Genomic DNA, 15,654 nt, shown 5'->3' with positions numbered 1-15,654 from the left:
CCTACCTGGGGAAACAACCTTTCTCGGAGAGGTGACCTTGGTTAAAACACATAGCGCGAAGGTGAGCAAACATATTAAGAACAGTATGCCATATACGCCAGGTCCCTTGAAACATATGCTGTGCAGATGTTTCTTCTCTGCAGCGACTGTGTCAAGCAGCAAGGATGGACCGGCTCCCGGCACTCCATCACAGAATATCCTAAGACCTCTTTACCCCATGAAAAATCCCCATTTCTAGGTAGGAAAAAAAAGAATTGAATTGAATATATGATTGGTACGCAACACTTTTTATGTGCCATTATATTTACTTTTGAATGGACAATATTATTGTTCTCCTTTGATAGCCAGGGAAATAAGTGCTTAGAGAAGTTAAACAAAATGGACCCAAAGCCACACAACTGGTAAGCATCACTGTTGGAACCAGCAATTCCAGAACAATTTTCTTCTCTGGAAACTAGTGCTTCTCAAATTTAGCTACATATTAGAATCACCTGACAATTTCATAAAACTCCTAATGCCCAGGGGACTCTCCATAACAAATTAGCATCTCTGAGGTTGGAACCCAGGCATCAGTATTTTTTAAGCCTCATCTGAGGATATGTTTTAATTGATATTAGAGAGGAAGGGAGAGAGTGAGAGAGAAACATCAATGTGATAGAGAAGCATTGACCGATTGCCTCCCATATGGTCCCCACCAGGGATCAAACCCACAACCTTTCTGGTGTATGGGATGACACTCCAACCAACTGAGCCACACCAGCAGGGCCAGACAGCAGTGTTTTTAAAATAATCTCTCTAGATGACTCCAGAGACAGCCAAGTCTGAGAACTAGTGCTGTAAGGCAAGCTGCTTTGAGAGAAACTCAAGTTTATTTACACTGGGTAGGACTGATCAATAATTCTTTAACCTTTTCAGAGGAATTGCTATTTTTTAATAGTAATAAAGCTAACTCATCTCCCAGGTGTAGAATCTAAGACTATATGAAGGAAATAGTTTAGGACAGTGGTCGGCAAACTCATTAGTCAACAGAGCCAAATATCAACAGTATAACGATTGAAATTTCTTTTGAGAGCCAAATTTTTTAAACTTAAACTATATAGGTAGGTACATTGTTATTAACTTAATTAGGGTACTCCTAAGGCTTAGGAAGAGCCACACTCAAGGGGCCAAAGAGCCGCATGTGGCTCTCGAGCCGCAGTTTGCCGACCGCGGGTTTAGAACAAGGAATCCTTCTAATCCCTCTGCAGTCACAGTAAAAGCATGACCATCTCATCTCTCTATGAGCTCAGCATGACCACTGGACCCTGACTGTAGCCCAGACAACTCTGGGGTAGGTTGCTATCCTCTTGGCCCTGCCAGTGCTCCTGGAAATGTGATTCAATTGCTACATCTGGTGACTTAAGAATTTTTCCCAACCCTGTCAACCTCACTCTAGGTAAATCTATTCCAGACAATTTTTCTAGTGTTTCTTGAAAAGTCAGGATTATTTATTTATGCCTCTTTCCATCACATAATCAGGAGTGAGGTATTATGACTATCAGTATTCTTAGGAGTTTGTGAATATATTCTTCCAAAAAGAAAAAAAGTCACTTTCAACACAGCCTTTGCTGCTTAAAGAGTGGACAGCAACACTAAATTTAGCCAAGGTAGACCAAGGTAGCTGTTAAATCCTTAATCCGGAAAGGTAGTAATTAAATTAAATGGTAAAGAGAATTCAGGTGCTCTTAGAACAGGAAGAGAAAAACGGGGAGAGTGAGGGAGAGGAAGAGAGAAACAAGTAAGATTACCTACCTATGGCTTCCAGCTCCCTGCTCTCTCAGATAAAAACAGTCCTCTAATATCAACTAAGAAATCTAATAAAATCAAGCAATACAAAGTTATCCCCAGAGCTGTGCTAAGTGCTGTAGAGAAATATGATGCCAGGTTTCTTCGTTAATTTATGGATCCATTTGATGAAAAAGATTCACGTGTGAAATGTGTAGCATACAATGCAAGATGGTGAGCAGTGATTTCAAATACAAGCGGTACATGCTGAAGGAAGTCAGAGAATGAGATGTACGTGGAGCTACCAAAGGGCAGTCAGTCAGTCATTCAGGTCTTCCTGGAGAGAGTGAGAACTTGAACCAGACCTTGGAGGAGGGGTAGGAAAGAGAGGAAGGCAGCCAGAAGGCAGTGAGTGAATAAACAGAGTGCTTGCCCTTCTGTGTTCCGAGTTCATATTTAGAAAGAGTGAAGCTGTCTTGGGTACAGATCAGAGAATCCAAATTTAATAGCCAGAAGGAATCATGAGGCTGAATGGCAGTGTCTTATAAAAGGAAGGCTAGATTTAAAGTTGGGGAAAACCTAGGTCTGAGAGCCAATTACTTCAGACACTTGACCTTGAGTAACCTCCCAGCACCTCAGTTTCCTTTTCTGTATTTTGAGAACAACAGTCACCCCCTAACTCCTTCATAGGGATTTGAGAAAAATACGTTAGTTAAGTAATGGAAAAGACTTTGTAAACTGCAAAATGTTTGGCAGATGTTTAGGTTTTATCCTATATGATAAAAGCATAGTATGCAAATAGTCCCCTCGACTGGTAGTTCGACCAGGGGGTAGGGCCGGTCGGGGGAAGGGAGGGAGGCCCTGGCCGGCAGCTGGCAGATGCTAGGGACCCTACCAGTGCATGAACTGCATGCACTGGGTCTCTAGTTCTATATATTTTCAGCCTGATTCTTTCAATATGTGGGATGAGGAAACAAGTCTAGAAAGGTGAAATAATTCATTAAAGCCTAGCCCTTTAAATGAACAGTCTTGTGCTTTTCCCCTCAATAATGTCATTTCTAACTATGGAAAAATTTGAAAGCCATGCAATGAAATTTGACATAAAACAGTAGATATAAAAGTATACTTTTTTTTCAGAATATCAACTGTAATTGAAAAATTAAAATTAAAAAAACTTTAAAGTATACCTTCTTCAATACCATACATGGATGATGAGTAGTGCTTTGAGGCATTTGTCTGACAGTGACTTAGAAGGAAAGGATACTTGAGCCTCTGACATGGTTGAAGCGATTCGGAAATAAGGAAATGAGGGCTTGAAATTAGATGGCAAAGACGTTAGGGGAAGGAAAGACGGGTAAGACAAGTGACACACAGACTCAGAAATGACAGGAAGCAACTTATATAAAAAAGTGTTTTCTCAGTGGCTATTAATATGCCAGACCCAGTTCCAGGCATTGATGACACATGCGTGAACAGGATAGTCAAGATCTGGTTGTCCTCGAGTCTATATTTTATAGGAAATAGATAAGAAATAAAGAAATAAAATAATTTCAGATGGTGATGAGCTCCTTGAGGGAAATAAAACAAGGCAATGTGGTGGCTGGGCAGGATGGTTAGAAAACCCGGGGTGGGAGTCAGTGGGGGAGTGTCTCAAGCAGGAAACAGTCTGCAGAGACCTCAAGCCTGTGTGTCCAAGGGACTTCCCAGGCCACAGTGTTGCTGGAGAGGAGTGAGTGAGGAGGGCAGTGGGACGCAGGGCCGAGCAGTCACTAGGCGCAGGGGTGGGCAAACTTTTTGACTCGAGGGCCACAATGGGTTCTTAAACTGAACCGGAGGGCCGGAACAAAAGCATGGATGGAGTGTTTGTGTGAACTAATATAAATTCAAAGTAAACATCATTACATAAAAGGGTACAGTCTTTAATTTTTTTAGTTTTATTCATTTCAAACGGCCGGATCCGGCCCGCGGGCCGTAGTTTGCCCACGGCTGCACTAGGGGCTAACTGTGAGTTTAGGTTTTGTTCCAAGTAAGATGGAAAGCCAATGAGGATTATAAAGCACAGGACGGCATGATCTGACTGATGCTGTAAAAGGATTCGTGTTTACACAAATCAAACAAAAAGGATTTGTGGGGCTGCTTGTGGAGACAGCATGGGAAGGTAGGAAGGGTGGACACCGACCTATCCAACAGGAAGCTCTCAGTGGTTGAAACACAGGTTTGAGTGGCTCGGACAGGAAAGGGACAAGGAAGATCAGGAAAAGGGGTCTATTCTGGAAATACGTTGAAATTAGCAAGCAAAAGGGATGAGCTCATGAAGCAGGATGATCATCTTGCCTTAGGCAAAAGTAGAGAGATGGCAAAGAGGAAACGGTTCAAAATGAAGAAGTTGAGCTCAGCTTTGCACATGTTACATTTGGGGAAGAAGAGAACCATCCAAGTAGTGATATCTACCGAGGGCTAGAAATTCAGGACTAGCCACAGGGGGAAAACAAGAGCAACAAAATAAACTCGGGAGTCACCAACCTGTAGAGTATGGTTAAAGCTACAACCGCTTGTTGGGTTTAAACTTATTTTTGCATGGTCACTTTGTCCTCACAATAGGTCTTTAAATATATTTTTCTATTGATTTAATATGTGCCCTTATTTTAACAACAGTCTGCAAATTTGCAAGAATTAAGTCAATGAATGGTTTACTTGATCTCTCAAGATTCTTTCCAGAACCTGTAATTCATTTCTCTGTACTCATGTGCACCTAGAAAATAAAAGGGGTCGGGAGGGAAGCAAGAGATTGGTTATTATTTCACATGGAAAAACCAGGAAGTGTGAATATTTACCAATAGCACAGTTCTCTGTAGGCAAGTTCATGAAAGGAAAAAAAATGATTTCCAGTTCTGGGTGCATATTCTACTTTTAAAACCAGCAGATCCCTTACCTCTTCCCCCTCAATTTTAGGATTTCCATTCAGCTCAAAACACATTTGAATCTCTTATGAATGTCTCTTTGCACCTAATGTTTAAAATATGGCTGCAGCTTCCTTAGCAAAGTTCTTCTGACTAACAAAGGTTTTATGATTTTTCTTTTGTCCTCAGTTGCTATTCCTGCCTTTCAAGAACTGCCCTCGTTTTCAAGAACTAGAGAGGGAGACTTTGAAATCGGAGGAATTTCAGAAGAGGCTGCAGCCTTACAAGGTTACAAATGGAGTCTTTTCATGTGTGCATGAGTATGAGGGCCAAGTCCAAGGGCGGAGCTGCAGCTTCTTGAAAGTGTGGGTGGAACGGGCCTGCAGTGGCTGGTCTAGGCCAGTGGTCGGCAAACTGCGGCTCGTGAGCCACAAGCGGCTCTTTGGCCCCTTGAGTGTGGCTCTTCCTAAGCCTTAGGAGTACCCTAATTAAGTTAATAACAATGTACCTACCTATATAGTTTAAGTTTAAAAAATTTGGCTCTCAAAAGAAATTCCAGTCGTTGTACTGTTGATATTTGGCTCTGTTGACTAATGAGTTTGCCGACCACTGGTAGGCAATCGGTGAGGCTGTTTAATGAAGGTCAGTCATACTTCCTCTTCCCCATGGCTGTGCTGGGACCATGGACAGAAAGAAGCCAGTCCCTTTGGAATCTTATACCCAAGTCCCTGAGCGGAACCAGGTGAAAGTGTGTGGCTGGCTCAGCATAAATGCAAGTCTAAGATGATCTGCATTATTTTGAGGCTGAGGGGCTGGGCCTACTATATACAAAGGATAGGTTTGTGTGTGTGTGTGTGTGTGTTTTTAATGTTTCCATTTTGTGAAATGCCCCTTTTCAAGACTATGCAAAAGGTAAATTATCTTCCAAAATGCTTATTGCTGCCAGTTTCATCAGGCAGATAGCTGAGTGGTGGGTCTCATTAACGTGGCAATCTAAGAATAATACAGCACGTAGAGAATGTTTGCATCTCATCCAAATTTCACACTTATGGCCAGACACCAGGTCCTGGTTCTGCTGTGTTGTCCTGGGGTCCTTTGACCTGGGGCATGCTTTCCCTTCTCACCTTGGCCACTGATTTATATGTGAGTTATACATAACCTACTTCCAAAAAGAATTTTGAGGCAGTGCACTTCAGTCTGCTTCCAGGACAAACAAGGAGCATGTGGCGGTAAGCCAGCCTTTGCTCACATTTTGAATGCAGTAATGAGAAATGATCAATTAGTATTTGTAAAAAAAAAAAATTAGATATGTTTTAATTGATTTTTTTAGAGAGAGAAAGGGAGAGGGATAAAGAGATAGAAACATTGATTAGCTTCCTCCTGCACACCCCCACTGGGGATCAAGCCCATAACCAGGGCATGTGCCCTAACTGGTAATTGAACCTCTTGGTTCATGGGTCGATGCTCAACCACTGAGCCACTCTGGCTGGGTTGGCATTATAGCCAGTAATACTGGCACACATTTCTGTAAAGAATAACAGTTCCCAGCAGGGGTAATCTAGTCAGTAGAGGCCAGGGATACTACTAAACATCCTATAATATGTGGGGCAACCCCCCACAACAGGAAGTTATCCAGCCCAAAATATCCACAATGTTGGAAACCTGGCGTAGAAATTTCTTTCCCTCTCCATGTGTTTCAGGATTTTATGGAAACGTTGCCAAAATTGTCAGGATACCATGGCAAGGACCTTTTCGGAATTTGGAGTAAAGTCTACGACCCTTTATTTTGTGAGGTAAAAGAAAAAATATATTAAAAAATGAACTTGAAATCTGATTTTGATTTATGCCTACTTTGAAATAGATGAATACATTTTCTTTTGCTTTTTTTTTTTTTTTGCAGGTGTATTACTTATACTCTCTTTGATATTGAAACATAATTCAGGCCTTCTTTATATTAACTCGAACATCTTGACTTCTTCTCACCATTATTTATGTTTTCACCCTTTAGAAAATTGCAAACAAAATGGCTTTTCTTCTGTGCCTTGTCGCTTATTTTTCAGTCACTCAGAAATGTTGGGCTCCTATCGTGGATTTTAATGAAAAACATAATGTTATTGTACAGTAAGATAAAAAGAAATTAATCTGATTTCTAGATATAACAAACCAACTTTAAGCTACTATTGAAAATGGTTTATCAGGAAAGGATCTCTTCCTTGCCATGTAATGCATACAAAATAACCTTTGAAGCTAAATTAACTACTGAGTTTTTCAAGGACACGTGGTGCTTCTCACTCACGTGCTCCACCTGCTGGCAAAAAGGAATACTCTACAATCCTGGTTTCCCAACCAGTTCACGGAATCCTGGGGGGAAAGTCTGACAAAACTCATGTCCACTCCTCATTCTGCGGTCCTCATGAGTGTCTGCGGGGCAGCAATCGCTTTCATAGTTCCAACGCAATAACAGGTGACACCGTTTGCCCCCCTCTCAAGCACATGCTACCTTCCCAATATTCTTACTTTTTCATCAGCACCTGTTTCACGGAAGCTATCTCAGTCTATTTATAAACACTCTTCAATGGAGAGAAGAGCCCACATTTTGGTTCCGGTCTTGATTTTTTTCTTTCTTCCTTATTACAGTTTGATCTGAGTTATTCGATAATGTGGTCATGGTGTGTGGTTCTTTTTCACCTCTTTCTCTCTTGTTTCCTCACTTCTCACTTTTCTTTGGTCTCTCTCTCTCTCTCTCTCTCTCTCTCTCTCTCTCTCTCTCTCTCTCCTGCCTTTGAAATTTAGGCAAGCTTAATTAACTTTCATGGCAGATAGTAAATATTGGCACAGCATCTCTGCCTGCCCTGCTGTATAATTCAGTCATCAATTTACCAAATGCCTTCTGTGCGCAAGGTACAGACTTTCCTCAAGAGGCAGTGAACTGGAAGCTGGTGGGAGTAGGAGTATATTATCGAAGGCTCTAGAAATATCTTACCTTCCCATCCATCCTTTTAGGCCGCTCATTCAGCTTTTAAGGAAACATCATCTAACCCTGTTGGCTTGGTCTTCCCCCAAGGTTAATTAAAATATTTCTAAACCTCTCATAAGAGAATAAGGTATATTCTTGCCCTACCACACCCTTACTCTGAAAAATACGAATTATCCTTTGACCCAGAGTTAAGCCCAAAGCTATGGACTTGGTAAGAGGGGGCAAATTAGTTTCTGTGACTTTTTCTTCTGAAAATCAATGCCACTATTTATCACAGAGTAAAGTTTTCCTAGAAGGAAACACAGGACACGAAAGGCTGGACCCAGTAGTTCTATGGGGTGAAAGAACAAAGAAGGCAGTCAGAAATAAAAATACACCTTTCCTCCCTTTTTCTTTGCTGCAGAGTGTTCACAATTTCACGTTACCCTCCTGGGCCACAGGGGACACCATTACTAAGTTGAAAGAATTGTCAGAATTGTCCCTCCTGTCCCTGTATGGAATTCACAAGCAGAAAGAGAAATCTAGACTACAGGGGGGTAAGTACATTTTAAAAAATGAGAGGAGCAAATTGAATTTGTGATTGCATGATACAGGTCTAAGTCCTGGTTCCACCACTAATCAGCCATGCGACTTTGGAAAAATCACTTGATCACTCTTGTACCTACCAGTTTTCCCTGATGCAAAACCAGGATAATAATGATATCCACTCCATAGGTCATAAAGATTAAAATGCACGAAAATATTCAAAAGGCTTAGGACAAACACTACCTGGTACATAATATGCTGAGGATAAATGTTATGCGTTATTATAATTCTTAGTATTACCCACTCTGGGCCTTAGTTTTCCCATCTGGAAAATGAAGACTTTGGGCTAAAGCTAAATGATACTTTTCATCCTCTTCAGATCAAAGAATCAAGGATTTTGTATCTGAGCCCCATGAAAATCAATGTATCCAGTGGCCTAGAGGATGAATTTTTCAAGTGGGGGGTATGACAAAAGTGGCCTGTTTTCCCGAAACCCTTGGCGGTAGCTATTTCGAAAGTTAATCAAACATATTTTGCAGACTGATTATAGCCTTTAGAATAATACCTATTGCAATTGGCAAGCTTATGACTCAGCTTAAATTTTTCCATTGGTGTTACAAAGTGTTTATTTCTCAGTGATGCTTCTCCTCAGCTATGGCCCTTCGTAGCATGAGACATCTTATCATAATGAAGGTAACCCAGGCAAGAGGATGCCAAGCCCTTAAAATCAGGACAGGTGGGTGGAAGAAAGAAGCCAGGACCAGGCAGGATGGAGGTAGACACTGAGGCCTCTGAGGGCATCAGGTAGGAGGTCCAAGACACCAAAGGGTGTGTCAGATTCAGGTGTTGTTAATATAGACATTAAAACTAAGGATGGAGAGCAAGAGAAGGTCCATGATGTCAGGCTGACATAACAATGAAGCAATCCTACGCCATAAGAGATGGTTCAAGTCACATACTCTACACAGTTTGAGGAAAACAGTACAATCACAGCAGGACTCCATCCATGGCCAGACTCTATTTTTATGGGGTCAGGACAAGTTCAGCAGAATCCCAAAAGAATACAGAGAAGCAAAGCATCCTGGTGGTTGGACCACACTGGGAGGAAGTTCGCTTGGGACTGCATAGCTAGAGAAAGAATGCAAATCACCAGCCAGAAGAGGAGTCAATTATAGCTACCAAAAAAGAGTGATGGAAGCTATAACCAGAAGAGCAGCTAATGAGGCATGTACTCCATATGAGGCGTACAAAATAGCTTGTGGCAAATGCTTAGGACAATGGTCATTAGTGATGTGAGGAAGTTGCAGGCCTACTGTCACAGAAGACTTGATTGCATGGCACAGAGGCAGACATGGTAGAAATATACAAGTTCTTACTCCATGCTAAGGGTATGGGCAGCAAGATCCAGCCTTTTGGGAAGGGAGAGCATCCAGAGATGAGTCTTTGATAGGATCTGGTATATTGGAGGAAATCAGCAGGCAGGATACAGACTGTCTATAAAGGACAGAGCCCAGGAAACAGCTTCATCCTATGCACTAAATAATGATACGATGCAGAGGGTGAAAGTTGGGCCTCATTGGCTATATAAGCACCAGGCCTCATACATGGGCCCCCAGGTGCCAGCATTATGACTTAATACCAAGTCCCATTAGATGGTAGAGGCAGGACTCTTGATTTCTTTCCTCCAACCTAGTCATGGGCTCAGGAGTTCAGCCCCTTGCTGAAAATGCAGTCCAAGGACCAGCAACATCACCTATCATGGGGCTAGCAATGCAAAATCTCAGGCCCCACCTCAAACCAGCTGAATCAGAATCTGCATTTTCTGGAGGAAGTCCGGTGCTGTTGATAAGCCAGGAAATTGTTTCCTGAGTGATACCTGCCAAAACACTAGCTCAGCCTATTGTTCCGATCTGGCTAGGCAAGGGAGACTTGTCAGCTGCGTGCTTGTTGAATGATGAAGTGACTGGACGCCACCCTGCAGAGAAAACAGGTATTGTCTGGGTGACAGAGTCACATGGGAACATCAGGACGTTGAGCAGCAGCTTCGGACCTCTGCCAAAACTTTTTGTTCTGTCAGTTGGTTTCGGGGGTGACACTGTTGGGTAATATACACCCTCAACTCACCTTGCTACACACACACCAAGAAAATCCTTACAGTTCGCTTAGAAATATTTGGCTGGTCATACTCATATTGATGGAAATCTTTGTGTGCTCTAGATCAGGGATTGGCAAACCACACCCTGTAGTCCAAATCCAGCCCACTGACTATTTTTTGGTAAATAAAATGTTATTGAAACCCAGCCACACTCGTTCTCTGGTCATGCCTATGGCTGCCTTTGTGCTTCCACCCAAGAGTGAACAGCTACGACAGACCCTATGGCCCACAAGGCCTAAAACATCTACTATCTGGCCCTTTTCAGAAAAAGTGTGCCAATCCGTGCTGTGGCCCAAGAGTGAGGGAAGTGGCGTTTATGTCTTTCAAACAATGGCATTTTGTCTAGTTTATGCAGATTCAATAAATGACGCAATGGGGAACTCAGCAGCTAGCTTATATTGCAGCATGGTCTAATGACTAAGAGCAAGGGTTGTGAAGTAGGACATGCTGGGTTCAGAGAAGCTCAGCCTGTCTGCTCAGAGTTGTGTAATCTTGGACAGGTCTCTGAACCTCCCTGAGTCTCAGTTTCCCCTCCTATAAGACATCATCACTAGGATGCCAGAACCTGGGGATATTTGTGATAGTTCCCCCTAGTTTCTCCGAAGAACAGGTGTACAATCACTCCCGGCCAAGAGCTAATAGCATCCCATTATCAGCGCTGAAGCCTGCTGCAAAGGCACCTGCTAACAAGGGACAAGTTGATGGAAGATGGCTGTCATGACTCACAGAAGCTTGGCTCCAGGGTTTAGTACTGATGTGGCATGAAGATAAAACTGAAGTTCTTAAGGGCTCCCTGAAGGCAACCTTCCCTGGGACAGAAAGATGTAGGCCTGTTGGAAATGTAGTATCCAGCTGCTTCCATTTTGTTTTTGTTTTTGATTTTTTAAATATGTTTTTATTGATTTCAGAGAGAGGAAAGGAGAGAGGGAGAGAAATAGAGACATCAGTGGTAAGAGAGAATCATTGATTGACTGCCTTTTGCACGCCCCCCACTAGGGATCAAGCCCGCAATGTGGGCATGTGCCCTGGCCAGAATCGACCCTGGGTCAATGTTCAGCCATACTGGCCTGGCCAGCTTCCTCCATTTTTAATCAAAAAAGTCCCAGCATCTACAGAAAGCAGGTCACCTCCTCCCACCCCATAATTATCCTTTATTGTGCTTATTGGTATACAGACCAATAAAGTATCTTCTGACTATTTTATGAGCTTTCTGAGGACAGGAAATGTGTGATTCACCTAGCAAAGCATCTGGCCCATTGAAGCTGCTCAGTATGTGTCTATTAACATCGATGTCCTGCTCATTCCAAAAAAAAAAAAAAAAAGCAAAAACTGCTCATTCTTAAGACAAGCGAGCACATGTGTAATAGAGTAGAGAGACCACCAACAGAGACACAAGGGGTCTTCAGGTGATGATGGTGGAATCCCTGAGGCAACATGCTCCCCAAACAGCACCTGGCACCACAAGGGACCCTCAGCCTTCAGCGTCTGAAAACAGGATGGAGACCGAGTTGTGCATCCGCCTTTCACCACCGCGGGAGCCACAACTACCAGGTATGAAGGGCAGAATCTCTCAGCTATGAAGACACATGAAGCTAAAGATGCTGCATGCCCCTCTAATAGTGACACCCAGGGAACCTACAGAAATGGTCCGCAGGAATCAGTCCATGAACTGGACAGACGACCAGAGAGCTGCTTTCTCCCATGGTCTCCAACAGGCCTGACTGCCAGAGAGTGGAAGCAAGAGAGGCGAAGACAGAGAAGTACACACCATGCAGTCACTTCAGGCCTGCCCTGGAGGGGAGCATTGGCTAACAACTGTCTGGGAAAAAGCCGTCTGAAATACCTTCCACATTGCTCAGCCTCCTAACTTACACAGTCAATTGCACAAGTCAGAATTCAGTAAAATAATGCACGTAAATCACACGGCTAGCCCACGGCAGATGCTCAACCGAAATGAGTTCTTTTCCTCTCTTCTTAAGTCTTGAGAATCACGGCAGAGAGAATCACTAAGTATGAATTAACTGAAAGCTTATTAACTAAAATAGAAGCCCATGTTTGGTCCAGCTCCACAGTTGCTCTATCTTCTTTTAGGTGTCCTGGTCGGTGAAATCCTCAATCATATAAAGACAGCAACTCAACCATGGAACCACAGAAAACTTATCATGTATTCTGCAGTAAGTATTTTTGTCTCCACTCAACCTCCACTTGTTCAGGTGTGTGATCTCTTGAAGGCGGGGCCCTCATTTTTTATAAAATATTTTTTATTGCTTTTTAGAGAGAGGGGAAAGGAGAGGGAGAGAGAAACATCCATGTGAGAGTGAAACATCCAGCTGCCTCCTGCACGCCCCCTAACTGGGGATCAAACCCACAATCCAGGCATGTGCCCTGATCAGGAAGCAAAGGGACAACCATTCAGTGCACAGGACCATGCCCCAACCAACGGAAAAGTCAGTTGCACAAGTTACCCTTAGTTTCTAATCTGGTTTCCAGTTCTAACTTGTGTGATTCTGGGACACATATCTATAACACCAGCCAGGGCAGGGCCTTCTCTTGATCATCATTTTCTTATTACCCAGTAATTCTGGGACGTCACATATCTATAACACCAGCCAGGGCAGGGCCTTCTCTTGATCATCATTTCCATATTACCCAGTAGGTGGTAAACACCTGTTCAAAGCTTTTAAAATTAAATACATAATTCTGGCATTTGAGGAATTTGCAATCTAACACTGACCAGATGAGTATATACAGAAACACCATACAGAATAGTATAGAAATGCCATCAAGCCAGTGCTTTGGTGCCTCGAAGACAAGCACTCACTTTTCCAAACCAGGGCATCAACAGGAGAGGAGAAGCTGAGTGCAGGACTTGGTGATGGACTGGAATGTGGGTGGAAGGCAATGATGTGGAAGGAAAAGGCAATGTTTCAAACCTCGATAACTGGGAGGAAGATGAAACCATTAACAGAAGTAGTTTTAGGCCAGATGAATGTACCAATTAGACAACTGGGTTTGAAATTCCAGGGGGGGGCATCCAAGTTGAAAACTCCAGATGGCAAATGGACAGGTAGAAGAGGGAAAGGGAAAGAGAGTTGAAACTTGAAGTGAGAGCTGCATTTGGGTACAGAAAGAAAAGAGAGAGATCTGGGAGAAGACTTCCTCCTTGGAGCAGGAGAGACAGGGGAAGAGACACAGGTGGAGCGGAGTTTGCAGGGACTATGCCCTGAAATGCCCATCCATGGAGTCTGGGACGAGCAGGGAAACTGGACATAGTATGCTGACTCAGTCTTCCACCCACCATCTCCATGACAGAGGATCTTGCAGATGTGGTGTGGCTAGAGAAAGCCACGCTTTCATTCTGCACAAAGACGGAAGAGGTGATTGAAGATACAGGGAACTCTGCTTATCATCAGGGGTTCTAGACGGCATAGACCAGAGAAAGTGCTCTGTAGTGCTCCCTGGAGAGAGGCAGGCCTGGAAAGTCAGTTGCACAAGTTTCCCTAGCTTTTAATCTGGTTTCCAGTCCTAAGTTGTGTGATTTCTGGGACATCACATATCTATAATCCATTTCTTTCTCTAGTAAACCAGTTCTAACCCCTTTTTGAATATGTCTACACTGCAATATAGCTTAGGCAAACAAATGTTATACCCACTTGGCAGATATGGAAGTTGAAGATTTCATAGAATTAGATAGCTAATCAGTGACAAAACCAGTCCCCTATGCCTCTCAGCCATTCTGGGATAAACATTGAACAATTTTTTTTGTCTTTTTAAAAAATATATATTTTATTGATTTTAGAGAGGAAGGGAGAGGGAGAGAGAGACAGAAACATCAATGATGAGAGAGAATCACTGATTAACTGCCTCCTGCACGGCCCCTACTGGGGATCGAGCCCGTAACCCAGGCATGTGCCCTTGGCCAGAATTGAACCTGAGACCCTTCAGTCTGCAGGCCAACACTCTATCCATTGAGCCAAACCAGCTAGGAAAGAACAATTATTTTTTAAAATATATCTTTTTATTGTTCTCTGAGATGGAGGGAGAGAAAGAGAAAGATATAAAAATCAATGATGAGAGAGAATCATTGATCAGCTGCCTCTGACACACCCCACACTGGGAATCAAGCCCACAACTCAGACATGTGCCCTCACTGGGAATCTAACCATGACCTCCTGGTTCATAGGTTGACGCTCAACCACTAAGCCATGCTGGCTGGGCTGAACAATTATTTTTAAGCTATACACTCTACTTCCTTATATTTTATTCTCCTTAAACATTTATGACCTCATATATTCCTCTCCAATTCCTCTAAAACCCCAGATCATTCTATACACAAAAAGAATCTAGCATTAATATGTTCCAAAGTATATTATTTTTAAGCTATACACTCTACTTCCTTATATTTTGTTCTCCTTAAACATTTATAACCTCATATATTCCTCTCCAATTTTAAAACCCCAGATCATTCTATACACAAAAATAATCTAGCATTAACATGTTCCAAAGTACTTTAAAATTTTAATGAAAATGACACAAGCTAAAAGAGAGATGCCTCTGGGAAAAGGCATGGGGGGAAAATCAGAAGACTTGGCTTAAATGTGCTTCCTTTCTTTGGGGGATTATGTGACAGTAAGTGAGCTACTTAATTTTTCTTGGGTCTGTTTCTTCATCTTTTAATTGGACGTAGTGATGTGTATGCAAATCTGACTGCCTAGCACACAGCAGATGCTCAACCAAAATTAGTTCTTCTCCTCTCTACGTCTAAAGTCACTAGGGGTATGGGGAATTTAATTGAATCACAAACCATCATGGTGCTTTACAAATGCTGAATATATACCTATTGAATGTAAATCTGAAACCGAGGTAAAGATTAAAAAGTGATTTATTTCCAATCTCTGCAGCATGACACTACTGTAAGTGGCCTACAGATGGCGCTAGATGTTTTCAATGGAATCCTTCCTCCCTACGCTTCCTGCCACTTAATGGAATTGTACCTTGAGAAGGGGTAAGTGTCTAAAGAGGTGCTTTTCAAAATTAATATCATTGGACCTGAAGTTTTTTTTATTATTATTGCTATTGTTAGATTAACTGTATTCTTAAGATATTTAATTTTCAGTTAGGTACATAAACTTAAAAATCATATACTACATTAAATAATTCACTAAATTAAAAATATTGTGTGCCATTCACATTTTATCAAACAATTATATCCAAACTTCTGTTTGCATCTTAACTTGTCTTCACCACGAGAGCCCATTTTGAATCCCCTAAAACTGTTTACCAGCTCTAGTAACTAATAAGAGTAATTTTGGCTGCTGTAGAAATGAACCTTG

General features: G+C 42.3%; 1 protein-coding gene across 3 annotated transcripts in view; it reads left to right on the top strand.

Moving 5' to 3' along the window:
* Positions 1 to 15,654, top strand: part of ACPP (acid phosphatase, prostate) — a 42,508-nt gene that overhangs the window by 12,593 nt on the left and 14,261 nt on the right. For all 3 annotated transcript variants that reach the window (XM_014537529.1, XM_005863581.2, XM_014537528.1), the window contains 5 exons: positions 4,854 to 4,952; positions 6,365 to 6,457; positions 8,045 to 8,177; positions 12,413 to 12,495; positions 15,223 to 15,326. In XM_014537529.1, coding sequence (XP_014393015.1) covers positions 4,854 to 4,952; positions 6,365 to 6,457; positions 8,045 to 8,177; positions 12,413 to 12,495; positions 15,223 to 15,326 — 512 coding nt within the window. The remainder of the gene's footprint in view (positions 1 to 4,853; positions 4,953 to 6,364; positions 6,458 to 8,044; positions 8,178 to 12,412; positions 12,496 to 15,222; positions 15,327 to 15,654) is intronic.

The sequence above is a fragment of the Myotis brandtii genome, unplaced genomic scaffold (assembly GCF_000412655.1).
Source record: "Myotis brandtii unplaced genomic scaffold, ASM41265v1 scaffold18, whole genome shotgun sequence".
Lineage (NCBI taxonomy): Eukaryota > Metazoa > Chordata > Mammalia > Chiroptera > Vespertilionidae > Myotis > Myotis brandtii.
The sequence above is the reverse complement of the archived record's forward strand: the minus strand, read 5'-3'. Positions and strand labels throughout refer to the sequence as shown.